This window comes from Sorex fumeus, unplaced genomic scaffold (genome assembly GCF_029834395.1).
Source record: "Sorex fumeus unplaced genomic scaffold, SorFum_2.1 ptg000003l, whole genome shotgun sequence".
Taxonomy (NCBI): domain Eukaryota; kingdom Metazoa; phylum Chordata; class Mammalia; order Eulipotyphla; family Soricidae; genus Sorex; species Sorex fumeus.
Genome location: NW_026606060.1, coordinates 18,986,755 through 19,012,795, shown reverse-complemented (window position 1 = coordinate 19,012,795; position 26,041 = coordinate 18,986,755). Strand labels below are relative to the sequence as shown.

Genomic DNA, 26,041 nt, shown 5'->3' with positions numbered 1-26,041 from the left:
TCCTCGTGGTTTCCTGAGCACCATTGGGTGTGTCACATACCCCCACCCGCAGAAAACGAACAGCCCCAAGGGGCATGAGGTCGGCACAGTGCTCTGAGTGGTCCGCATCTCCCAACTCCAGGCCTTGGATGCTGAGGCTGGGAGTGGCAGGTGGCACAGGCCAGAGCGTTCATCTAGGCGTGCCCTGCCATGGGGGCAAGTCGGCGCTTCCCCCACAGAGATTTCCAAGACCTCCACATGTTCTTGGTGGGGGAGCATCTCCGAGTCCCTCCGCTCATGACTGTGGTCCTCTGTCGCGAGGGAAGGGGAGCGTTTGTGCAGAAGTGAAACTGTCACTTCCTTTCCTAGTCCGTAGCTTTGCTGCGCGCCCTTGTCTATAGCTCGGGCTCCTCCTTGCGCTCCCCGAGCTCTGTGAGAGTGCAGGTTCAGACCCTGGGTGCTGGGAAAGTCACAGTGCTCTTACTCCCAGAGTACAGGGACGGGAGAGCCTTGTTCAAGTTCGTGTCTAGACCTTCCCACTCCTAGCCCTGTGAGGAGCATGTGGCCATGAGGGAGGAAAGGGGAACTGAGGAGTACACTACAGTGTGTGGGGGTGGGGATTGGGTACCAGTAGCCCCAGAAAACACTTGGGTTTGGGTACCATGTCCCAGAAAGGGGGGAGCTGCTCCTGACTCAGTGCTCAGGGGGTCACCTGGTTCCAGGAAAGGAAGCTGGGCCTCCTGAAAGCAAAACCTGCTCTCTAGCCCCTTGAGCCATCTCCCAGGCCCCCCAGAAAACTTTTTTTTTTAAGTCCACTGGCCGAGCTGAGCTCTTAAGCCATATTTCAAAACTAAAAACCGCGGGGTTGGCCTCTCTGTGCCTGACATTCTGCTACAGAGCTGAGGCTGTGCAGTGGAGGACAGTGTCCTCTGACAGGCCAGCTGGGGCAGAGAGGGGTCCGCACACGCGAGGTGTCGCCCCTGCTCAGCCTCGTGGCTGTCCCTGCAGGTGATCATCAGGGCCGGGGAGCTGCTCTGCGGGGTGCTGGACAAGGCGCATTACGGCAGCTCAGCCTACGGTCTGGTGCACTGCTGCTACGAGGTCTACGGGGGCCAGACCAGCGGCCGCGTCCTCACCTGCCTGGCCCGGCTCTTCACTGCCTACCTGCAGCTCTACAGGGGCTTCACCTTGGGTGAGTGCTGGTGGGCCCCTGCGCAGTGGCCCCACCCTACTGTGTGCTTCCCCACATGGAGACTCCCCATCCACAGCAAGTCTCTCTGTGCTAACACAGTGCTCTGACCAGGGACAGGCCTTTCATACTCTACTCCGACCCTTTTCTCTGGCTTCCCTGGGCCTTCATGGTCCACCTGGAGAGGTGCCAGCGCCTTCCTGCATGCCAGCGGCTCTTAGGGATGCCAGTGGGTCGGGGCAGGGATACAACCCCGTTTCCTCCCTGTATTCGAGCACACAGCACAGGTGTGTCCTTCCTGACCCCCCCGCTGGGTCTGCTTGGGGCGGTGAGCGGGACCCTGCTACAGTGGTTCCCGTCCAGCCTGCTCATGAGGGAGTCACCGCTGCTCTGGCGACGTGCAAGCAGGGCAGAGAGACCCTGCGGGTGGACTGCTAGGCCGCCACAGTGGACTTTGTCCATTGACCTGTAGTGGGGCCTGCGCAATACACTTTATGTGATAAACAGATGAAAAGTAATTTTGGAAACAGAGCAGGTGGGGCATTTGCCTTGAACGTATGAACCTGGGTTAAATCTCCAGCACCTCACAGGGTTCCCCAAACCTGCCAACAGTGATCTCTGAGTGCAGGGATCAGGCCTGAATGTGTGTGTGTGTGTGTGTGTGTGTGTGTGTGTGTGTGTGGTGTTTTGTTTTTATCACCCAAAAGGTTTTGAAAAACAAGAATGATTTATTTGAAAAAATTCTTTGATGTAGTATATAAAATGATCATTACATCACTTATGGACTTAAATACATAAAATTCTATGTAATATGTACTGATGTATATACTTGCTGGAGCGATAGCACAGCAGATAGGGCGTTTGCCTTGATGCGGTGGACCCAGCCAACCCGACTGATGCATATACTTGGGCTAGAGCGATAGCACAGCGGGTAGGGCGTTTGCCTTGACAAGGGTGACCTGGCCAACCGAGTTTGATTCCTCTGCCTCTCTCAGAGAGCCCAGCAAGCTACCGAGAGTATCTCGCCCATACGGCAGAGCCTGGCAAGCTACCCATGTCGTATTCGATATGCCAAACATAGTAACAAGAAGTCTCACAATGGAGATGTTACTGGGCCTGCTCGAGCAAATCGATGAACAATGGGAGGACAGTGCTACAGTACTATAGTATATACTTGAATTACTTTCATTAATTAATTATACTTTAAAACATTTCTAAATTATGCAATGTACATTAACCATAGAAAAGTCAGCGTAAGTCCACCCTCAGGCCTGTCGCTCCCAGTTATTGTGGTTTGGATAGATACAGCATGGCTTATTTAGCCACTTCCTGGGAACAAAGTTTTAAACCCTTTCAAGGTGTCCACGTTATGACTGAGATGGTTCCCCATTGCACAAACACGTTGCAGGGTGAAAAGTGGAAGTTCTGTGGGTGAGGATGCACCTTAGCAAACATGCCAAGGCGCGTGCAGCCAGGGACGTGAGCACCTGAGTGCAAGCACCAGCCACTTAGCTGAGACTGTGGGGGAAGGCCAAGCTTTGTTCCAAGCCCCCCCAGAACGATGGGCTAGGGACACTGCCTTTCTGCCCGGACAGTGAGAGGGGTCAGTGCAGGGTTAGCCTCAGAGCCAGGCTCCATCGCAGTGGCGCAGCTTCCTCACAGAGCCCCCATTTCTTCCCCTCACTCCAGGGCTCCACAGTAGCCCCCAAGCCTCGGGGACCCTGCTGTGGAGGTTCCGGATGGGATGCCCAGCCCTTGTTTTTCTACGCGCAGCTCTCAGAGATTAAAAGGTTCAAAGAAAGGAAATACTTTATCGCAGCAGCATGTGGGCCTGTGACCGTCGTCCTGAAAGCCCAAACCCAACATGTTCCTCCTCCCCTCGCCTCTTTCCCTAAGCTGAAGTTTTCCCCCACACTTCTTTCCTCACCCCTAGTCTCTGTGTCCAACAGATGCTTCCGTAAATGGAGGCCATCTCGTAGATCCGAACGCACCAGTTTGGGTCATGGGTCTGGGTTTGCGTTGTCCCTGGGAAAGGGCATTGCTGCGGTTTGCACCTCGGTTTTGTCGTGTGTACAGCGGGGACTGGGCCTCTGGGAAGCCCTTCCCAAGTGGGACAGTCTCTGCCTAACGTGATCATCATCATTCAGGTGCTCCCTGCGTCACCACTTGTCTCAACCCACTGTGGTTCTGGGAGGAGGTGGCCTGCTCCTACCTGAGCTTGTGCGTTTGACTTCACAGGTGTGGAAGACATTTTGGTGAAGCCGAAGGCGGATACTGAGAGGCGCCGGATTGTTGAAGAGTCTGCAGGCTGCGGGCCCCGGGTGAGGAGGACCCTGCGAGGGGCAGCAGGCGGGAGAGCCGGGCCTGTGCAGAGTGCAGCCCACCCACCCCCCGTCCCCTCCTGTCTCCGCTGCAGCCTCTGACGTGTTTGTTCCCTTCCCCTTCCTAGGCCGTCAGGGCAGCCTTCAACCTGCCCGAGGCTGCGTCATGTGATGAGGTCCGAGGGAAGTGGCAGGATGCCCATCTGGGCAAAGACCAGCGGGATTTTAACATGATCGATCTGAAGTTCAAGGAGGAAGTGAACCATTACAGCAACGAGATTAACAAGGTTAAGCCTGGCAGTGCGTGTGCTTCTCCCCACTGTGCTGAGGGGTAGTTTTTGAAAGAACGAAACTTTCTCACATAAACTATTTGCCTATGGAGGCAGTCAGGTGTGTGCAGTGTGAGTTGGGGTGGGTGGTGAGACGAGCAGGGCCTTGTTCTCTCGCTAATGGATCTGCACAAAGGGATCTTTGATTAATGCAGAGAGGGAATTACTATTTTTTTTATGAAGTATTTGGGTTTCGAGTGTTTGCATTCAAGGAACCTGAAGAAATTTTTTTCTTGCGGGGCTACTGGAAGATGAAAGGAGCAGAATGAAAACCCAAAGCCACTCCTGGCGCATGTGTAGCAGAGAAAGGTGTGAAGGCCTAGTTCTTGCAGAGTGAGATACCGGTCTGCCCTGGGCTCCTGCCTGGAGCCAGGGACGTGCAAGCCCAGACCTCAAGGGTGGCTGAGGCCGTGGAGAGGCTAATCTTCACAGGGCACCGGTTTGGGAAGAGCTTTCGGGAAGTCCCCCAGAGTCCCTCTTTGTGCGGTTGAGAAAGAAGGGAAACCCCCCCACCCAAGTCCAGATCCTTCCCACCTTTCGGGCCCAGGGCCGCTGCTCCCAGTCCTAAGGTCACAGCAGCCGGACTCAGCCTGGCTCCTTCGGACTCCATGAAGCCCACCGGGAATTCTCAGCAAGGCCAATTTCTCTTGTTCTCTTGACCACCTTGCAGCCCATCTGAGGCTGCTGGAAGCACAGGCCTTGCTTCGGTAGCGCCATCCTAAAGAGGGTTCCTCACCGGAGCCTTCCTGGCACCTCCCAGAGCCTTCCCAGAGCTTCCAGGAAGGGCAGATGGGATGGGGGTGGGTCACTGGCCCAGAAGCAGCCTCGAGCTGCTGCTTGTCAGACTGGAGCTCCGTCTTTTCTGTTTGGGTCCTGGAACCTGAGGCAGTTGCTCCAATAGACTCAGACCCTCTCCTGGCATCTCTCCAGGCTCCATCTGGGGGCCTTTTGCTCTTCCAGAGCCAGCGTGGGGCTCCCCAAACCCCCATATACCTGGGTGGCCAGCTGGCAAATGTGAATGTGGCGTGGACATTGGGAGAGGGCCTAGGTTCTGATGAGTTAAGGCTCTTTTTTTTTTCTTTTCTTTTTTTGGATCACACCGGCAGTGCTTCAGGGTCCAGGAATAGGTTGACTCATGCTGAGGCTCAGCCTGAGCATGTGGAGAACAACCGTAAGCATAGCGGCAGTTGAGTTCTTGAATTTTCAGCTGCCAGGACTGGCTCCTAGGGGCAGGGAGGGGCCTCACCTGCCCCCCTCCAGGTTGCCATGAATGAAACAGCCTGGTGTAGGGCCCAGCGGCATGGGTATGGTATGTCGCCGTATGCTCTTTTCTGATTTACGATGAGTCTCTGGATCATGGCCATTGATGAGATTATAAGGCGTCAGCCAGAGGTGGCTTGTGGACGTGATTGCCAAGTTGCTGGAAACAGAGGAAATGGGGGCTGGGGGGGTGGGGGTATCACCCATTCCTGGTTTTGTTGAACCTGGAGTTTAAATTATTTAGGGGGGGAAAAAAGTCTCAAAAAATCTGTTCATCTGTCTGCTTCCCCTTTCTTTTCTTTGTTTGCGCCTTTGCTGCCCTTTGGCCAGTGTCGGTCACCTTAGGCTCAGGTAGAAGGCATGCCAGTGCCCCCCGTCAGGTGGCTCTTGCAGAGTTCTGGCAGAGGGCTGGCACGGAGTAAGGCTCACCCTGGAGCGATGGTTTGGCTCTTGTTCCAGGTGCTGTCCAATGGGGTGGCCTCTGAGCCTCCTGACCGAGGCGCTTGTTTAATTTGCAGGTATGCATGCCCTTCGGCCTGCACCGGCAGTTCCCAGACAACAACCTGCAGATGATGGTACAGTCCGGAGCCAAAGGGTCCACCGTGAATACCATGCAGGTGCGAGCAAAGGCCGGCGTGCCAGGAGGGTGGGGTCTCGGGGGCACTTGGCAGATTTGATTTGGCAGTTGTTTATTGCTTTGTTATTGTTGCTATTATCACTATTATTAGTAGTATTTTGCAGTGGTGGGTATTGAGCCCAGGCCTCAGGCTTGCAAGGGAAGTGCTTTGCCAGTAACTCACATTACTGTTCTCTCAGTTTAAAAAGGATTCACCTCCCATTTAAAATGTTCTCAAGGAAAAATGGGCTGGAGCGATAGCACAGCGGTAGGGCGTTTGCCTTGAACGCAGCCAACATGACTGACCTGAGTTCGATTCCTCCGCCCCTCTCGGAGAGCCCGGCAAGCTACCGAGAGTATCTTGCCCGCACGGCAAAGCCTGGCAAGCTCCCCGTGACGTATTCGATATGCCAAACACAGTAACAACAAAGTCTCCAACGGAGACGTTACTGGGCCCGCTCGAGCAAATCGATGAACAACGGGAGGGCCTTTACTTTACTTTACAAGGAAAAATAATAATAAAGAAAAGATACATAAATATAATATCCTCAAGCCTCCCAAAGTACAAAAGCATAGAGAAATCGCCACAGAAGTAGACCACTGTCAGTAGCCCCTGGCTGCTGATGCCAGTGTACAGACCGAGGCGTAGACATAGGCATATATTGCCAGTTCACCAATCGTGGCAGTATGACCCAAAAAAAAATCCCTCAGGCTGGAATAATAGTACAGCGGGTAGGCTGATCCGGGTTCAATTCCCAGCATCCCATAGGGTCCCCCAGCACCTCCAGGAGTAATTCCTGAGTGCAGAGCCTGGAGTAACCCCTGTGCATCGCCCGGTGTGACCCAAAAAGCAAAAAAAAAAAAAAATCCCTCAGTATATAAGCCCTGTTGGTATCTAAGCCACGTTCCTACAGATCTGTGACCTGAATTCTCCTTTCAGCATTGCATTACAAGCCTGTTCTGGAAGCGCCATGACTGTTGGCGTGGCCTCCCATTGCCTCGGGTCACTAGAGCTTTCAAAGCGTGTTCACAAAGGAGAGCGGCTCGTGTTTGCGTGCCTGAGGCCTTGGGGACCAACTGTCGCTGGGTGTAGACTCCAGGGATAGACTTAAAGCCTGAAGCCCAGCAGGAGACCCTGCTGCCCCTACCGAACTGAGACCCCGGGCACTCTCTGGCATCCCAGGGGCGGTCTTAGCCTGTCCAGGGTGTGACCCTGTAGCGGCTGTGGGGATCCTGAGTTCCCTGTGGGTTTCCTTCCCTGCAGATCTCCTGCCTGCTGGGGCAGATCGAGCTGGAAGGTCGCAGACCCCCACTCATGGCATCCGGCAAGTCGCTGCCCTGCTTCGAGCCTTACGAGTTCACCCCCAGGGCGGGTGGCTTCGTCACCGGCAGGTTCCTCACGGGCATCAGGCCTCCGGTACGTATGCAGCTTTTTCTCTCTCACTTTCTAAGTTTTGTGGAAGGAGACCTGTGACCTTCCCCAGCAACTTCCACCGGGGGCGATCAAATGACACATTTACCCACTGGACATAAGAGAGGCCATGCTGTCGTTTCCAGTGTTGCAGCACCCAGCCAGAGTATCCGGCTGGGGAAGGGCATTCTTAATTCATCTCTGCGAAGCAGAGCGAGGCCGATCCCAGCTCCCCTGCTTCCTGTCTCCTGTTTCCCGCTCTCACCTGCCAGGAGAAAGGCACTGCCCCTCCCGGTGCTTTTGTGGCTGGCAGGAGCGTCACATGGGTTTATTTCAGACTCCCCACTGCCTTGCCTCCCCCAAAAACCTTCCCGTTGACTCCTCATTCACCGGGAAAACACTGATGAGCTCTAGTTTGTACTTGGCAACAAAACTCTCCTTGCCCCCCACAAAAATAGAAAGCGGTGGTAGTCACAGGGCCACGTGTTGCGGGAGCAGTGAGGCTGCCGGAGACCTGGGCCACTCTGCCCACAGGGAGCACTGTTTGGGCTGCTCCCTCAGCGCTGATCTCCCCTTCCCTACAGGAATTCTTCTTCCACTGCATGGCAGGACGAGAGGGTCTGGTGGACACTGCCGTGAAAACCAGCCGCTCGGGCTACCTCCAGAGGTAAGGTCCACCTGCTCGCCCCGCTGCTGCTGTGGCTGGATCAGTGTTACCACCACACTGTCACTGGCCTCAGAGTCCTTTGGGGTCCATGAGTGCGGACCAAGAAGCAAGAGATCGGCAGTTCTCTTCCCGCTAACAGGGTGGCAGAGCCAGGTCCGAGGGTCGTGCGTGGGAACGCTGTGTTCTGTGGCGTGCCGGTCCCGGTCCCTGGGGAAAGAGGGACATGCTCCTCCCCTGCCCTGGGCAAGACAGCAGGGCAGAACCAGGCAGAGAGAGTTCTAGGGGTGACATCAGGGTCCCCGCCCATAGATGGAGCAAGCAATCTGACTGGCCCAGATGACATGCGCACCTCGTGTCCCGGCTCTGCTGCAGAAACAGGCGCCCTGAGCAGCCTGTGTGGGAAAGGCAATGGGCGCTGATGCCTAAAACTGAGCAGGGCCAGCTCTGAGCTCCCCGGCAGGACAGGAGCAGTGGCCAGCTCCCCCCGCCATCCTCTGTGTGCTGAAGCACAGAGACTCTCTTGGGGATTGGATGGGAAATGGAGGAGTCAGAGCCTGTTGTCTGTTTGGCCAGTGGGGGGCGATGTTGCCTGGAACCCATGGCACACTGCCCCCAACTGCACATTCTCCTGTCTGCTCCAGCCGCTTGCTCCATTGCCCTCCTTACTGAGCCAAAGACCCCCCTGAGCTTTCCCCTTGTCAGAAGTAGGGCTTGGGTGGGAGCAGATTTGGGTGTACCATGGTGAGGTGAGTACGCTGTCGGTGATATGCAGCGCAGCCAGAAATGAACGGCCCTTGTGTTAGGACGAGCTCTCCCTTTGTGGGCACGGTGCCCTGGCCAGGTCTCCCTGGAGGAAGGGTTACCCACCTCCACCTTCTTAAATTACCCAAGAATGTAAATTCAGCATAGAAAAGGCTCTAAGGCACCATCAGGCGAGCCTGGGGGTTCGCATGTGGGGCGGGACACCCGGGCCATTTGACTGCAGCAGGGGAAGGACAGAGGAGCAGGAGGCGTGGGTGCTGGGGGCTCATGGAGCAGAGGCAGGAACACACTTTAGACAGGACGGTTGGAGGGGCCCAGTGCAGTCCCTGCAGCCACCTCCTGAGGGTGGCAGTAGAAAGTGCCAGCATGGTTAAGGCGTAGGACAGTAGGAGGGGACAAAAGACAAGAGCGCCTGGGGACCAGCCTGCGTGGCTCCACGTGACTGACAGTGATAGGTGCCGGTGGGGAGGGAAGGGGGTGCTGTGTGGTTTCAGGGTTTTGAGGGAGACGTCTCAGACCCTTCAAGACAAAGACCTGGGGAGGTGGGGAAATACACTCGGGGGCAGGGGGGTGGGCTGGAGAGCTGGGGAAGTGCAGTGTGTGGGGCCCAGGGAGTTGGGGGCACAGCAATGAGAGATCAGGCCTCGGGCATTCCCAGTGGAGGTGGCTGTTGGTGTTGGACCAGCCCTGTGGACTTAGGGGAACACTTTCTTGGGGAGCCTCTTAATGTGCAGGAGGAGGAGTGGAGGCAGCCGGCACAGAGGGGCCGGCAGCAGGAGGGACGAGGCAGACGGGAGCAGCTGAGCTCTGGGAAGACTGAGATAGGGGGTGCCCAGGAGAGAGCAGAGAGCCCACCAGCATCCGGGCCGAGTCTCCTGGCTGGGCCGACAGCATCGCGATGGGGTGGGTGGGCAAACCACCCCAACCCAACCCAGCCCGTCGTCTGCGGCCTGTAACCCCAGCATTGGCAGCCCGCTCTGGGGTCCAGGCAGTCCCCCGCCCTGCATCCATGGGCGCTGCACCAGGCCTGAGGGAGGGTCTCCCGCAGGTGTATCATCAAGCACCTGGAGGGCCTGGTGGTCCAGTACGACCTATCAGTCCGGGACAGCGACGGCAGCGTGGTGCAGTTCCTGTACGGGGAGGACGGCCTGGACATCCCTAAGACACAGTTCCTGCAGCCCAAGCAGTTCCCCTTCCTCGCCAGCAACTATGAGGTAGGGGTGCACCGGCTCCCCAGGCTTCACCACCCAGGCCCTGTGGCAGCTGGCAGGGTGGAGGGGGAAGCGTTGGTGAAGCACCAGCCCGGCCTCAGGACATGGCGGCTCTCACATCCCATGGAAGGCAGCGGAAAGGCACATGCCCCATAGCAGAGTGGCCACCCCAGCCGTGGTGAGGGTCCCAAGTGTGCCTGGTGTGCCCCGTCTATTCCGTTTCCTCTGCGCCTGCTCAGTAGCTCAGAGCCTGACACTCAGCTCAGGTCACTCATGGGTAGTGGTGGAGCCCAAGATGACCCCATACCACACATGTTGGCACAGTGGCCACACTGAGGTCTGGGTTGGGACTGTGCCCTGGTTTCTGTCCGTCTCTGCACCTGCCACGAGCCTTTACCCACAGAGGCTGGACCTGCTTTCTTCAAAGAAAGCCCCATTTTTCTGAGCGAGTCGGGTTCGCCCCTATAACCCCCTCAACTCCTGGCACCACCACTCCTGTGCCTGGCTTGCACAGGTGAGGGCTCCCGTTTGCCACAGGGACCCGCACCTCTGAGAGGCCTGGTAAGGGTGCCAGCCCTGCCGTGTTTGCCCCTGAAGCGACGTGCCTGGGCCCCGCCTTGAGACCTTCACATTTCTTTGGCCTTGTATGTCCAACTGGTGTAGGTGATCATGAAATCGAAGCACCTCCATGAAGTTTTGTCCAGGGCGGACCCCCAGAAAGCCCTGCGCCATTTCAGAGCTATCAAGAAGTGGCAAAGCAAGCACTCCGGCGGCCCGCTGAGGAGAGGCGCCTTCCTGAATTACTCCCAGAAAATGCAGGCTGCAGTGAAGGCTGCCGGCCTCGAGGGAGCAAACCAGAATGGTCGCAGCCCTGACACTCAGCAGGTGACTCACTCCCGGCCGGATGGAGGCGGGGAGGGCCTTGCTCCCCCCAGGAAGGAAGGGGGCCCACGCCCACCACCTGCTCCTCTGCTGCTGGACCCCCACCTCCCCCACCACACTCTCTCTCTCTCTCTCTCTCTCTCTCTCTTCTCTCTCTCTCTCTCTCTCTCTCTCTCTCTCTCTCTCTCTCTCTCTCTCTCTCTCTCTCTCATGCCCCGTGCAGCTGGGAGGCAGGAGCAGTTCAGGCATGGAGACTGATGGGACAGGCTCGTCCGGCACAGCCCTTGCTCGTCCTGCTTTGCCTAGGACAGTCCTGGCTGTGCCACACGCCCTCATATTATTAGCAGTAGCTCTCGGTTTTACTCAACATTGCAGTGTACAATGAACCGTATTCCAACTGGTGCTGGTGCCGGCCAGCTTCAAGAGCTTGTGGTCGGGGCTGGAGCAATAGCACAGCGGGTAGGGCATTTGCCTTGCACACGGTCGACCCAGGTTCTATTCCCAGCATCCCAGATGGTCCCCCGAGCACCGCCAGGGGTAATTCCTGAGTGCATGAGCTAGAAGTAACCCCTGTGCATCACTGGGTATGACACAAAAATGTTAAAAAAAAAAAAAAGTTCGTGGTCATGGCTGGGGCCTTGAGCCATGGATTCAGCCCTCGTCGAGAGTTTTTCTCCCCATGCTGTGCTCATCTCGGGGACACTGTGCCTGTGCTGCTCCTCATTCTCCGGGGGGTGCTGGGAAGAGCCCTTGGCTAGGGTCCCACTGCACCACTGAGGCCCGGTGTTGCTTTCAGATGCTGAGTATGTGGTATGAGTTAGACGAGCAGAGTCGGAGGAAGTACCAGAAACGGGCAGCGCCGTGCCCAGACCCCAGCCTAGCCGTCTGGCGCCCAGACATCTACTTTGCTTCTGTGTCGGAGACGTTTGAGAAGAAGATGGATGACTACAGTCGCGAGTGGGCAGCTGAGGCCGAGCAGAGTCACGGGAGGTCGGCACTTTCTCTCGACAGGTAACGTGACCTTGGTAATGGGTGTGCTGGCTGCAGCTGGCCTGCCCGGTGCTCTGGACGAGGGAACCAGCCGCTGGGTGCACAGATCTGGCAGGAAGGTCTGGGACACCCCTCTGGCCAGGACAGATGGGGCCGGCTGGGTTGTCTCTCTTGGGGTGGGGGTGGTGGACGATATGATGACTCTGATGAGCCTTTGCACTTGGGGTTTCCTAAAGAAGGACCATCTGGGGCTCTCGGCTTGGACTTGTGTCCCTAGAAATTAAAGAGGAGGGACAGGCTGGTAGGGCGCCTGTGAGAACCTCACTTTCATCCCCGCAGCATTAGTCAGTAATCCGGGAAGCAGGCGTGTTCCCTAACCTTACACACAGGTAAGATCAGTCAAAGTTGATGAGAAGAGGCCCAGGTGTCCAGGCTGGATGGATCAGTGGACAGATAACCTGGGAAGCCAGGCAGCAGGCAGCACCAGGGTGTGGCAAGAAGTCAGAGTGCTTTCTGAGGAGTGCTTGCCAGGGCATGGCAGGGTAGGGCCTTCTTCAGCTCGGCCGGAGACCCCAAGCACCATACCACTGAGCACCACTGCTGTCACTCTGTTTTTAAAGAGGACCAGCTTTTGTAGAGGGTATGGTTAGTGAATTGCAGAATTACAGAATTGTGGGACCGAAGAGAGTACCGGGGTTAGTTATCCTGGCTGACTCCAGTTTGACCATATGATCCTTCATCGCCAGTGGGTCACTGTCACTGTCGCTGTCCTCCTGTTGTTTATCAATTTGCTCGAGCGGGCCCAGTAACATCACCATTGTGAGACTTGTACTGTGTTTGGCATATCGAATACGTCACGGTAGCTTGCCGGGCTCTCCAAGAGGGGCGGAGGAATCAGACCCGGGTTGGCTACCTGCAATGCAAATGCCCTACCCGCTGTGCTATAGCCAGTGGGTATGGTCTAAAAACAACAAACTTCCTAGGTCACTGATGGCGGGGGGTTGGGGGGAACATTTCTCACAGCCCCCTAGTGGCCTAGTGAACCTCTTCCTGGTCAGTGGGGAGAAAACTAAGGAAAGTGTGAGCAGGAAGCCCAGACATTCTCAGTGGTCAGGGATTCAGAGTGGCTGCGTGACCTTCCCAGGACACGTGGCACCTGGGCCTGCTTTACCAGTGGGGTTTGTACAGGCATGGTGGCACTGCAGCTGCCCTGGTAGTCAAGCGTTCAGTTTGTGTTGGACCTAAGAGAGAAGGAGGGAGCAGCCGGTGCCCTCAGGCTGCAGGTGGTGCTGGCAGCCTGGTGCCTATGCCCTCACCCTGCCACGGTGCCCCTCTCCAGCCTTAGGACTCTGCTGCAACTGAAGTGGCAGCGCGCCCTCTGCGACCCAGGCGAGGCCGTGGGACTGCTGGCGGCCCAGAGCATCGGGGAGCCCTCCACACAGATGACCCTCAACACCTTCCACTTCGCAGGCAGAGGCGAGATGAACGTCACCCTGGGCATACCAAGGTCTGTCGGGGACTTTGGTGCCGCATCCGTGCACGTGTGTTCCTGTGTGAGAGGGAGAGGAGGGGATCTCAGCTTTGCGCGCTGCACCTCCTGTTCTGTTCAGCTCTGTGTGTGAAGCAGTGGGTGCTGTGCTCTATGGCTGTATGTGTGTGCGTGTGTGTGTGTGAGGCAGTGGGTACTGTACTCTGCAGCTGTGTGTGTGTACATGTGCGTGTGTGTGTGTGTGTGTGTGTGTGTGAGAGTAACAGTGGGTGCTGTGCTCCTCGGCTGTGCCATGTGTCTGTATCTATCTCTTAGTGTGTCTTCCTGTGTTTTGTAAGTGCTGTGCCCATATGTGTGCATGTGTGTGCATTTTTTGTGTCTGTTTCTCAGTTGCACCAGGTAGGTGTGTGTGTGTCTGTTTTGTGAGTGCTGAGCCCATGTATGTGCACATGCGCCTGTATGTGTCTGTTCCTCAGCTGCAGCATGTGTGTGTGTGTCTCCCTGTGTTTTTTGGGTGCCGTGCTCCTCAGCTGCGCCCCTGTTCTGTGACAGGTTGCGGGAGATTCTCATGGTGGCCAGCTCCAACATCAAGACCCCCATGATGAGCGTGCCAGTGTTCAACACCAAGAAAGCACTGAAGAGAGCGAAGAGCCTGAAGAAGCAGCTCACCAGGGTGTGCTTAGGAGAGGTGATTGTCTCGGCCAGGGCTGCTACGCGGGAGTCGGTCTGTCCCCGAGCCCCTCTCTGAGGAATAGGCTCTGCTGACCCTGAGCAGGGCGCCGCTCCCTCTGAGAGCGGCATTTGTTACGGGATCTGGGCCGGGGTCAGTCAGGACAGTCCCACAGGGACCCGGCAGCATTCTTGCACCTCCTCTGGGCCCCGATTGCTTCCCACTCCTGGCGCCTACTGCCCTCGGCCCCTTGGGTAAACCGCTGGCTCTGTGCCCGCATACACACACACACACACACACACACACACACACACACACACACATGCCTGGTGTCTGGCCTGGGGCCCTGGGCCAGCTGTCATGCCTATGTCCATCTGGTCCCAGGTGCTGCAGAAGATTGATGTCCAGGAGTCCTTCTGTGTCGGGGAGAAGCAGAGCAAGTTGCGGGTGTACCGGTTGCGGTTTGAGTTCCTGCCCCATGCGTACTACCAGCAGGAGAAGTGCCTGCGACCTGAGGACATCCTGCACTTCATGGAGACCAGGTCAGGGCGCTGCAACCTCCTCACAGGGCTCCGGCCGAGGGGCAGCAGTGCTCCGGCATGTCCTTGGGAACCGGCTTCAGAGAAGGCAGGCCCTGGAGCCTCCCACTTCTACTGGCTTGTGGGGTGTTTGTGTTTCCCGCACGCACTCCTGGAACACTTAGCTTCTCTGGTGCGTGAGTCCTGCCCTCTGAAGCCTCTAGGCCCAGAAACATGGTGTGGATGGGGCCCTGGCTCCTGCTCATTGACGGGCCCGCAGCGGGGAGGGCTTTGGCTTGGGGTGGGCCCAGGACATTTCTCTCCTGTGGAGAGCGTGCATTTGGCTTGTGGCTCTTGTTCTTTTGTTTATTTGTGGGGTGGGGGTGACACCCAGCAATGCCAGGGGTCACTCCTGACTCTGCACTCAGGAATTAACTCCTGGGGGTGCTTAGGGGACTAAAAGGGATACCAGGGATCAAACCCAGGTTGGTTGCCTGCAAGGCAAATATACTACCAGCTGTGCTATTACTCTGGCTTCTGGCATTTTCCTCTTGAGCCTCATTTCTCTAAGTAGGGTTACCTCCAGATTCTTAGAAGTTCTCCTTCTGTTCCTGGCTGATAGGGAAGACAAGCACCATTTTGTCTCCTGTGACCGCTGGGCGCTTGGCAAGCACAGGCCCCAACGCTGAGTGCAAGGGGCAGGCCGCGGGCCCTTCAGGGCAAGGAGTGGGGGCAATGGTGCCAAATCTCTGGTTCAGAACCAGAAATAGGAAGTTCTCTTCCTCCCCCTCTTTTTTTTTTCCATGTCACTGGCCTTTGATTGTTTGCTTGTGATTTTATAAATAAGAGTCTTCTGATTTTGTTTTCCTTTTGGGCTTGGGGGCCACACCCAACAGTGCTCGGGATCGGCTCAGGGCCAGGTGCTGTGGAGTCCCCCCCAGCAGTGCCGGGGAGCGTGTGGAGCTGGGGCTGGAACTGAGCCTCCAGCACCGGAAGCCGTCCTCTGGCCCTTTGAACTGCCTCACTGGCCCCGGGGATGTCTCTGACCTCCTAAGTATCACCCATCCATCCGTTAGTAAATACCTAGTGAGGCCCAGGGAAAGCTGTCAGACCACTGGGCACTGTTTCCACCCACACCCTTGCTGCTTAAACCACGGGTACATAGCTAAAGGCAGGCAACGCTTATTAGTTTGGTGTCTGTCATCTGCGTCTGTGGTTTTTGTGTTTTGAGTTTTTGCTTTCTATCTTCCTGAGCAGTTTAAACTGTGGGTCGCATAACTAAAGGTAGGGCAGACGTTTTATTTTTTTTAAAACTTGGGGCGCGTGTCTTTTGGGGGGTGTCCTCCAGTGCTCAGGGGGTCTAGGGTCCATGCTTGCAATGACCATCCAGACCAGCATCAAAGCCTGGCCGGTCATCGACGTCCTGTTCCGGGACACCTCTCAGCTCTTCCCTCACTGCCCCAGTGAGTGATGGAGAGGAGACCAAGGCTACACCGCCCTCCACCCACGGCCGCAGCTACAGGAGGCACCGCCAGTGTGCTGGCACGGGCCCACTTGTGGAAGGGGAACCTGACTCTGTGGCCACTGCAGTTCTTGGAGCAGGCGGGATCATTCCTCCCACATTTCACTGCCAGGGCCTTCGCGTCCAGGCGGGGCCTGGGGCTGGGCCCCCGTTCCTGTTCACTTACATTCCCGTGGGGCATCAGAATTCCATCCCTTCTCAAGCAGTTCCTGCTGACGGGCCGCCCTGAATCCTTGCCAGTGGGAAAGTGCCCCTGAGAAGGCCCAATGGGCCCGATACACGTGCAGCAGCTCTTGCCACGACTCGGGCAGAAGAGCCAGAGCTGGTGCCGGGGTGCGGTCTGGCCGCCTTTGTCAGGCGTGGGCATCCCAGGGGCCCCCGCTGGCAATGGGACTGTCAAAGTGGCCGCCCCCGGAAGCCTGTCCTCCCGCCGTCTCCCTGCTTGCTCTCCCACTTCTGCTGCTCACCTCTCCCCTCCATCCCTGTGGGGCTGGGGTGGTCGGCAGAGACTGGAAGGGAAGCAAGTAGACCATAGTGTCGCGCTTCACGCGTGTGGACACACCCAGCGGTGGAAGGTGGCCGGGTGGTGGAGGAGGGAGCAGGCACTGAGCGAGGAGGTGGCGTGGGTGTTCTGGCCCCAGTCATGGAGTGGACGAGCTGGGCGCCTCCACTGAGCTGGCCACCTCCACTGCTCGAGCTTCTGTGAACCTGACTTCGCAAACAGCAGGTGGTGGGGCGGTTGCCAGCACTTTCGGAAACAGCCAAGGGTCATGTTCTATTTGTAATTATTTATGTGGGATGGGAGGCTTCTGCAGCCTGCCCCTCCTGGGCCTTGCACTTGCTGTAAACAACCCTTCAGAGCAGTCACCGCAGAAGGGGAAACTCCTGTTTGTGCCCCCAGAACTTGAGCTCTCTGAAGACCATGTCTGCTGCCTACCTGCTGGTCAGGGCTCACTGGCTTTCCCTCCCTCCTGCTGTTCACATCTTCCCAGAGAAGCACTAGTGAAAACAGAGTCTGTCCCCGGCCTGCCTGCAGCCAACAGCCTGTCTGTCTGCCTCTCTCCCCTCCTTTTCCTCCCCTTTCCTCCTTCTCTTCCTCCCTCCCTGTCTCTTTCCCTCTCCTTCTATGCTTGCTTGCTTTTCTTCTTTCTTCCTTTCTTCCTTTCTCCCTTCCCCTTCCTTCCTTCCTTCCTTCCTTCCTTCCTTCCTTCCTTCCTTCCTTCCTTTCCATTTAAAAAGCATCTGTGTGTATAATAGAGAAACTCAGGACTGCTTTTGGGTCACTCTCTAGGAAACCTGCTTTCCTGCTTGTTTAGTATTGGCGGAGGGTGGAGGGGGGTCAGGGATCAAACCTGGGTCGACCATGTGCAAGACAAGCACCCTGCTCACTCAAGCCTCTCGATATATATATATTTTTTCACCTTTTTTTTTTTAAAGTTCTGTTTTAAAAACAGACTTACAGTTCTGTAAATGATGATTTCTCATGCACATTATTCCAGCTTCACACTCATCCTCATTGTCCCCACCTCTCTCCCCCAAGAAGCCCAACATCGCTCCCGTTCATTCAAAGCCCCCTACTACCACCACCGCCCCAGCTGTGTGGTCAGTTCTCCAGCTGTGCTGCCTTTTACCCTTTGTTGCTCCCTTGCGTGTATCCTGAGTCCTTCATGTGAGAGAGCATTCTGGGTTCTGTCTGGGTCTGTCCCTTTCCTTCTGTCTGACTGTACTCGGCATGACAGACTCTAGTCTGTCCACGTCACAGCAAACGGCATGATGCTGTCCTCTCTTCGAGCTGCGTAGTATTCCACTGCATGCCTAAACCACAATTTTTTTTTTCTTTTTGGGTCACACCGGGTGATGCACAGGAGTTACTCCTTGTTCATACACTCAGGAATTACTCCTGGCGGTGCTCGGGGGACCATATGGGATGCTGGGAATCGAATTCGGGTAGGCCGCGTGCAGGGCTAACACCCTGCCCTCTGTGCTATCGCTCATGCCCCTAGACCACAACTTCTTGACCTGTTCTGTAGTGGGGCGTTTGGCTTGTTTCTCTTAAGTGTGGTGATTGCTGTATGTGTATCCTTTTTCATTCATGTTGTAGTGTTTTGAGGATAGATGCCAAGATGTGGTTTTGCAGACAGCATCTTTCTAAAGTGCGTCTGTCTCATCTCTGTCCCCCTGCTCTGAGTAAGCCGTGAGAGGCTGTGACTCCCCAACCCTGGACGGGGTTGGAGACGCTGCCACGGGACAGGCCCTACACAGCTGTCTTCTTCTTTCAGATTCTTTAAAATCCTGATGGAATCCATCAGAAAGAAGAATAGCAAAGCCTCCGCGTTCAGAAATGTAAACACGCGAAGAGCCACCCAGCGGGACCTTGACCGGGATGGAGAGGCGGAGCAGGACAGGGTAAGTTCTTCCGCCCTGTCATTCCGCAGTCCTGGGGAGAGACGCTGCCCGTGGCTGGTCTCCATGACAGCCCAGCAGCTCCCCCCGCCCTGGGTGGCTGTGGGGTACCACCAGACAGTGAGGCTGGCTCGGGGTGCCCCTGTGAAGCCTTACAGCCAGGTTCTCTCTGGACTTCTCAGAGCCATTCCTGGTTCTGTCTCTCTCCGCCTGAGGCTCGCTCGGGCCAGGTGAGCTGAGGCCCCAGCGTGCCTGGCAGGGGCCGAGATGCGTGCTGAATCTGGGATGTGAGAGGCTACTGTGACCCAGGACAGGTCAGGGCCTTGGAAGCAGAAAGATGCGGCTGCATCCACAGAGAGATGGAGCTACAGGGCAGCTAACAAAGACGGGGACTGCCCCGCCCAGCTCTGCTCTCCACTCTGTTGCCCCTCTCTGGGCCCATGTCCCCTTGCCCCTATAAAAGGAACTGGTGTCAGCCAGCGTGCACACTGGGACTCCAGTGCTACCCACGCCTCACACCCCCGCAGTCACCCCGAAGACCAGAATCTACGGGGGCCATGTCAGAAACAAGAGCACAATTTGGGGGTGTGTTTTGGTTTAGTTCTCCAGTGTTCCACCAAGCCTATCCTTTCTCTCCATCCCCACCCGCACCAGGCATGTTTGGAACCATCTTGCCTACCGCCTGCTTTTAATGACTTGGAAAGCTCTTTTGTTTTTCAAAAGTGGGGGGCCAGGAAGGTAGTGCAAGGGTCAGGGGTACATATCACGCATGTTCCACATGACCCCTGAGCACTGCTGGGTGTAGCCCCTAAAGGCCCCCATCCGGGTGTCCCTGATGATCCCAAGTGTGGCAAGGCCCCAGCATGGAACTGCCTCCGCCTGGCTGGCGAGACGGTGGTGTGGGCGCCAAGCAGCACAAGGTCACTCTGACTGGACAGGGCTTGATCTGCATAGGGTGGGCGGGTGGAGGGAGGGTGGAGTGTGGACAGCTCACCGGAAGGTGGGCAGGGGAGCAGGTGGGTTAGCAGGTCAGTGGATGGCAGGTGTTGGGGTGCATCGGCAGATTCTCCAGCCCCAACAGCAGGGCTCATCGGTCTCCTCCTGTCCCCAAACCTCAGGGAGAGCAGGACGGGGAGGAGGAGGAGGGCCGCATCGTGGACGCGGAAGCCGAGGAGGGCGATGCTGATGCCTCGGATGCCAAGCGCAAGGAGAAGCAGCAGGAGGAGGTGAGGGGCCAGAACCCACAGGCCTGCCCAGCCCACCCTCGGTGCTCTGAGAGGAGCCTGTTCTGGGGCAGGAAATACACAGGGTGCATGTCAAGGTCCAACTCAAGGATGCAGCGGCCCTTGGCAGGACAATGAAGTCGGGCTGCAGGGCACGGTGCCGCCTGCTCATTTGCTTGCCTAAGGACAAGGCCAGAGAGAGGCACTGAGGAGGTGATAGATAAGGGGTGGCGCTGAGCTCAGGGTGGGCGAGAGGAGCAAGGCCTGCCCCTTCAGAGCGGGAGGCAGGGGTGTGGCGCAGGTGGGGTCTCATTCCTTTGCCAGGGCCCAGGTGGACGTTGGCACCACTGCCTCTGCTTCAACCCCTGCCAGGTGGATTACGAGAGCGAAGAAGAGGAGGAGAAAGGAGGGGAGGAGGACGAGGAGGAACGGCCAGAGGAGGAGGCTGCGCATCTGGAAAACACCCACAAGGCCCCAGAGCAGGAGCAGGAGGAGGAAGCGGGTGCCAGCGCCAAAGGAGACGAACCACCCGAGGGCCCCCTGAGCCAGCAGCAGAGGACGGCCCGCCGCCGAGAGCCCCAGGCCGCCGAGAATCGTGTGCGGGCCGTGCTCGAGTGCCACCCCTTCATCCATGAGTACGAGTTCGACACGGAGCGGAGCCTGTGGTGCGAGGTCAGTGGGCCTGGGCCCCCTGCAGCTCCGGGGTGCTGACCCCACAGAGGGGGCCCCCGCCCCGGGCCTTGCGCATGCCCACTCTCGCTATCTCCCTGACCCTCGTTACCGTACCCTTTCTTACTCCACATTTCTTGAGGAATCCGGGGAAAAGCTGCTGTTTCCCCAAAACATGCCCTACACACGGGGCTTTTAAGAACTTTCAGGTACAGGCCCTCTTGGCCCTGGCGCTAAATGCGCCTCAAGCAGAGTCCCGTGGGCACAGCCAGAATGCTTCAACCCTTCACACCAAGCACCTGCTCCCCGGCTTGGGGAACGCATGTTTGCCTCGAAGACTGAGCGGGCTGTGTATCTGGACATCACTGTGCAGGCCTTTTGTCCCTCACTTTGAGCCGGTGCCCAGGGTTTCGTATATACGCACACACAATGCCTTGTGGCCAGAATGACAGCTGAGCTGCTGCTGTTACGGCACCTCACTGCTCTTTCCCCTTCTCGGTGACCAGAAGCAGCTGCCCTGTGTGGGCCGAGACGCCTCCCGGTGCCTAGGGTTCATGTCCTCTCACAGGTGACATTGAAGCTCCCTCTGATGAAGATCAACTTTGACATGAGCTCCCTGGTCGTGTCCGTGGCCCACAACGCCGTCGTCTATGCGACCAAGGGCATCACTCGGTGTCTCCTGAACGAGACCACCAACAGCCGGCACGAGAAGGAGCTTGTCTTAAATACGGAAGGCATCAACCTCCCGGAGCTGTTCAAGTACGCTGAGGTACTCACCAGGCCTCCGCTCCCCTCAGTGTCCTTAGCCCTGTGGTGCTGGCCCACCTCTGGGGGGTCCACATCAGCCCAGTTGTCCACACAGACACCCGCCTGGCTTTCCCACCCCAAGTTTCCAGGCTGGTTTGAGTGTGATTGTCTTCCCCTTGAAATGAACCTGCACTGTGATGATGGCTGACTGACTTAGTCTGGAAGCTACTCAAGTACCTGGTGAAGGTCGGGCAGAGGTGGCCCAGGTCCGGGGGCAGAGGTGGCCCAGGCTCTTGCTGATGCTGGCCGAGACCTGTGCTCTCCCACTTCACCACCAACGTACCTTCCTGTCCTCTGCTCCGACTGCCCCCAGCCCCTTCTGAAGTGCTCTCAGTCCCTGTGACCCAGGTGCTTCCCGTAGAATCCCGGAAGACAGAGCCTCTGTACCTCCTTCCCGGCGGCAGCTCCCTGCAGAGGCCACGTGCTTGGCGTGCAGGAGGTCATCAAGGGGATCTTTAAACCCAGCCTGCATGGCTGCCAGGGACGCTGCTGTCCTCTGGGGGAATGACCTGCCCAGCTCCCCAGGGAGGCCTGAATTGGAGCCTGAGGCCTTCATGGGGCCTGGCTGACCCTCTGCAGTGGAGCCCTGCTCCTGTCCCCCGGCACGGTGGTGAAGGGGCTGCCAGAGGATGTTCCTCTCTGCCAAGGCAAGCCTTGGCCCCAGGACGTCGTCTCTGAACGAAAATTGGCCTGTTTCCTGTTGGCTCTAAGGCGCAGACCAGTTGTCTTGGCCCTGGTGGTGATGACCAGACTGACCCTGGGCCTGTCACATGGGCCGGCAGCTGCTCTGCCCACATCGCCTCCAAAGCCTGGCCCGCCTCCTGCCCACTCTGTCTGCAGCTCGTCCCCGTGGCCAGGGCTCACCGCAGGAGTGGGCAGAGCCAGCCCCTCCATCCCTCCTCTTCCCTTTCAGGTGCTGGATTTGCGTCGCCTCTACTCCAACGACATCCATGCCATGGCCAACACCTACGGCATCGAGGCTGCGCTGCGCGTCATCGAGAAGGAGATCCGGGACGTGTTTGCCGTGTATGGTAAGGGCGGGAGTCCTATCTCCAGGAGGTGGAGGCCTGGACAGCCTGTGGGAAACCCCGAGAGTCACAGCCAGGGGTCTGACTGGCATTCAGTCCTGGGTAAGGTGTCCTGTCCCTGAGACGCCCTCACCTGTTCCCTCCTGGCCTGCGTGGCTCGGAGGACAGTCCTGTGGGCTGAGTGGCCAGCACACTTTCAGGGCTCAGCCCCCATGCAGGTGAGGCTCCGCGCTGGGCCCTGCCGCTCTTGCCTGGACTCGCAGGCCGTGGGAGCAGGCGTGGGGCTGCCTTGTGTCCAGGGGAGCTGATCCCCGCCCCACAGCCCCTGCTCACTGCCTGCTCCGTCCTGTGGCACAGGCATCGCGGTGGATCCCCGCCACCTCTCCCTGGTTGCGGACTACATGTGCTTCGAGGGCGTGTACAAGCCGCTGAATCGTTTCGGGATCCGCTCCAACTCCTCCCCGCTGCAGCAGATGACGTTCGAGACTAGTTTCCAGTTTCTGAAACAGGCCACCATGATGGGTCAGTGCAGGCCCCCACTCCCAGGCCCCCTGAGGCCCTGCTGACGTGCTTCTCCCTCCCTGCTGGGTTGCAGAACCGCATGAACCCTACCCCGCCCGCAGCCCGCCATGGCCCCCGCTTCCCCCCTCCCCCCACAGGCTCTCTCAGCCTTCTCACGCACATCCCTGTGTCTCCCAGGAGCCCACGACGAGCTGCGGTCCCCCTCAGCCTGCCTCGTGGTCGGAAAGGTCGTCAAGGGAGGAACAGGCCTGTTCGAGCTCAAGCAGCCCCTGACATAGCGACGGGCATGCTGTCTGGAGACACCCCAGGACCACCACGCACCCACTGGGCCCGGGAGACGCTCCCAGCCTGCAGCCAGCACCTGCCTCAGCCCGCCCAGCGTCCCCTGGGGCACGGCTGCCGGACTCCGCCCACTCCAGCCGGAGCTGCCAGGCCAGGCCTACCCTTGTGCTGCTGTTGCCTCCCTGGCAAGTGCTCCAGCTCTCCACAGGGGGAGACGAGGGCCCATGGCTGTCCTCCACAGCCACATCGCCCCTGTGGACACTGACCTGAATTTTCCACCCATGCTCTGCCTGGGCCACAGCCGAGATGGTATGGGCCTTCCCACGTCGACCTCTGTGCCTGCTGACCTCCAGTGCTTCTCAAGTCCCCCTGGCCCTGCAGCCCACTCCCAGAGAGCCCAGTTGAATAAGGTTCCTGCCTGTCTTCTCTGTCCCCTCCGGCCAGCGCAGGCTGGGGATGGGGTGTGCAGAGGGGAGTCTTCTAGGCTCCCCTAACCTGACTCCAGCTACTGGGCACCCTGGCAGACCAGAAGAGACTGGGGACATGTACAAAGACTTTGTAGATCCACAGACTGTTTCTATTTTTGTCTAATGTTATTCCAGCCCAGGCTAAGTAATAAACATCACTGGAACTGTTGGGAAGGGAAAAAACGATGCTTCAGGTTTTCAGTTTTCCCCCTTGGCCTGTGGCTTCTGCAGGTGTGATTCGAAAACTTGGGACTGATATTTCTCAGCAGAGTCATGTCCAGGTTCCTCTTCCTGTTCTTGGCAGAGGTTCAGAGCTGTTGCCCGTGACAGGAGTGGAGGCCCGGAAGAAGGGGCTGTGTGTGGCCTACAGGGTGTTAGGGCCTACAGGGTGTTAGGGCACTCTGCCTGAGCCCCCTCCAGAGACGGCCCCCACCCTAGCCTTTCCCTCCTGTGCAAACCTGGTCAGGCGGGACTTGTGGGCAGGAGGGCCGACGGCTGCTCTGCTCTGTGTGGTCTTTTGGGTTTTGTTTTGGCAGGGGTTTGGTTTTGATTTTTTGTTTTGGGGCCATACCCAGCAGTGCTCAGGGCTTACTCCTGACATTGTGCTCACGGATCACCCCTGGTAGGGTGCAGGGTACCATATGCACTGTTGGGGATCGAGCCCGGGTCAGTTGCAAGGTAACCTCTGTGCCATAACCCGCTGTGCTCTCTGAGGGGTTTCGGGGCAAGAGCTGCCTCAGGCTCCTGATCCAAAGGTCAAGGTGTTCTTGGAGTTGGTGCCCGTTCACTGCCTGGCGGTGTCCGCCTTCTGCAGAATGGTCAGAGGAGACGCCCATAGGGAAGAGCTGCTTGGCCCCCAAGCTCCATCGGGAGCACCCAGCTCCGGGGCTCCCCACACAGGCGCAGGGGAGGGGCGGATTGGCCCTGAGACAGGGCATGGATCATGCCCTCTGAAGTCAGCCAGCTCAGGTGGGGGGCTGTTGATGGGCCCTGCCCTCACGCCCCACATTTTCTGGGCAGCTGTGACCTGTGCTTCCTAGTGGGTGACATTCCAGAGCTGTGCACCCTGGGGAGCTAGGAGACTGCTCACGCTGGTCCAGAAACTTCTGGGGGGGCCGCGAAGGCCGCTTCAGGCTGAGTCATCTTCTATTTATGGTTTTTCTTTGGGGGGCCCACACCTGGCAGTGCTCGGGGGTCGCTAATGGCTTAGGGACTGCTCTCGGCGCTGCTCGGGAGACCCTGTGTTGAGGGCATTGGCCCTGGGCGCACCCCGGCCCCCCGCCACCGCATATTGCTTTCAGTGGCCCCGGAATTATAAACGGGCTTTCTCTGAGGACACATCTGGGTTTCAGAAATAGCCACTCCAAGGTCCAAGCCCATTTTTGGCTGAAGAAGATGAAGCAATCCCAGCAGCATATTTTTTAATCAAAATGGAATGGAGAGTGAGCGTTGGGCTCACAGCACTGTGGAGGCAGTGAGGTCTGGGGCCCAGGAGTAGTCTGTTGCTTGGTCGTGTCTCCACCTTGCCCCTTGGTGTGGCTCGGTCCCGCTCCCTCGCTTGGAGCAGTGCATGAGATTAGAACAGCAGGGAGGGCACTTGCCTAGCTCATGATTGACTTGTGTTCGGTCCCTTCCATATGGTCCCCTGAGCACACCAGGAGTGATTTCTAAGCAGAGAGCCAGGAATAACCCCTGAGTACCACCGGTATGGACCTCTTGATGAAGCAAAACAGTTTATTATTAATCCCCCCTTTGAGGGACTCTCATCAAGACACTTCCAGCATTTTCACTGGGGCCCCCGTGAGTATTTAGGTCATTTTCTGTTTGAGTCACGGAGGGAGGAATGTGCCTGGTCCCGATCCCAGTGTGGAGCGTGGCCTTTCTCTACACCCCGGCCCCTGGGGCCTGGCTCTCCCCAGGGCTCTTCCTGCCGCTCCTCTAATCAGCGTCTTTCTGTGCATCAGTCCTTGGCTGAGCCACTAACTTCTAGCCATCCTCATTTCCCCATCTCCATGCCAGTACTTAGACTTCAGCTCTGTAGCTCCCCAGAGAGGTCCTATCTGCTGTCTGTGAATTTTTTTTTTATCATTATTATTTTGGAATCAGAGTGAGATACACAGTTCAAGGTGTTCATGATTGGGTTTCAGTCATAAAATATTCCAAACCTGTTCCTTCACAAGCGTACATCTCCCACCACCAATGTCCCCAATTTCCCTCCCATCCACGCCCTCCACCCCACCTGCCTGTGTGGCGGCAGGCACTTCTCTTGCTCTCGCTCTTGCTCTTTTTCTCTCCCAACCCCCCCTCCCCTTTTGGGCATTATCATTTGCAATACAGATACTAAAAGCGTGTCGTGTATATCCCTTTATCTACTTTCAACACTCAGTTTTTGTCCAGAGTGATCGTTTCTATCATTTCGTACTGGTGTATTGTCTATCCTAACCAACCTTCCCCCCTATCCCCCCCCCCCACACACACACACACACTTTGGAAGCTTGCCACAAACAAGCTTCTGTGTGATTTAGATGGAATGTGGACCATCCCAGTAAACAAACACTCCCGAGCTTCCTGATGAGTGAAGAGGTTTGGAGTTTTGTGCTCTGCAGAGAGCGAGGAACTGCCCACGTCTCTCTATGCCTTACCAGTCTTACATGTTTGAACTGCAGTTGACTTGGTGGCTGTAGGGCTATAGAAAATGTGCTTGCAGTAGCCATGCAAACGATGGAGCTTCTGTACACTGGACCAGCCTTCTGACCTGGCACGGTGATCGCTTCCCCATCCCACTTCCTTAGTCCTGGTTGCCCAGACAGCTGCGGCCAAACAT

The 26,041-nt window shown here is 57.3% G+C and overlaps 1 protein-coding gene across 1 annotated transcript in view; it reads left to right on the top strand.

Moving 5' to 3' along the window:
* The window catches only part of POLR1A (RNA polymerase I subunit A), a 61,597-nt gene extending 38,203 nt beyond the window's left edge, over positions 1 to 23,394 (top strand). The window contains exons 16-34 of the mRNA XM_056118162.1: positions 988 to 1,171; positions 3,407 to 3,489; positions 3,618 to 3,776; positions 5,597 to 5,695; positions 6,959 to 7,111; positions 7,690 to 7,772; positions 9,583 to 9,748; positions 10,409 to 10,630; positions 11,424 to 11,638; positions 12,957 to 13,124; positions 13,659 to 13,794; positions 14,161 to 14,318; positions 18,096 to 18,222; positions 19,338 to 19,445; positions 19,815 to 20,114; positions 20,680 to 20,880; positions 21,832 to 21,949; positions 22,304 to 22,468; positions 22,646 to 23,394. Of these exons, the coding sequence (XP_055974137.1) occupies positions 988 to 1,171; positions 3,407 to 3,489; positions 3,618 to 3,776; positions 5,597 to 5,695; positions 6,959 to 7,111; positions 7,690 to 7,772; positions 9,583 to 9,748; positions 10,409 to 10,630; positions 11,424 to 11,638; positions 12,957 to 13,124; positions 13,659 to 13,794; positions 14,161 to 14,318; positions 18,096 to 18,222; positions 19,338 to 19,445; positions 19,815 to 20,114; positions 20,680 to 20,880; positions 21,832 to 21,949; positions 22,304 to 22,468; positions 22,646 to 22,746 (2,946 nt within the window). The 3' untranslated portion in view covers positions 22,747 to 23,394. The remainder of the gene's footprint in view (positions 1 to 987; positions 1,172 to 3,406; positions 3,490 to 3,617; positions 3,777 to 5,596; positions 5,696 to 6,958; positions 7,112 to 7,689; positions 7,773 to 9,582; positions 9,749 to 10,408; positions 10,631 to 11,423; positions 11,639 to 12,956; positions 13,125 to 13,658; positions 13,795 to 14,160; positions 14,319 to 18,095; positions 18,223 to 19,337; positions 19,446 to 19,814; positions 20,115 to 20,679; positions 20,881 to 21,831; positions 21,950 to 22,303; positions 22,469 to 22,645) is intronic.
* The last annotated feature ends 2,647 nt before the right edge of the window (positions 23,395 to 26,041 follow it).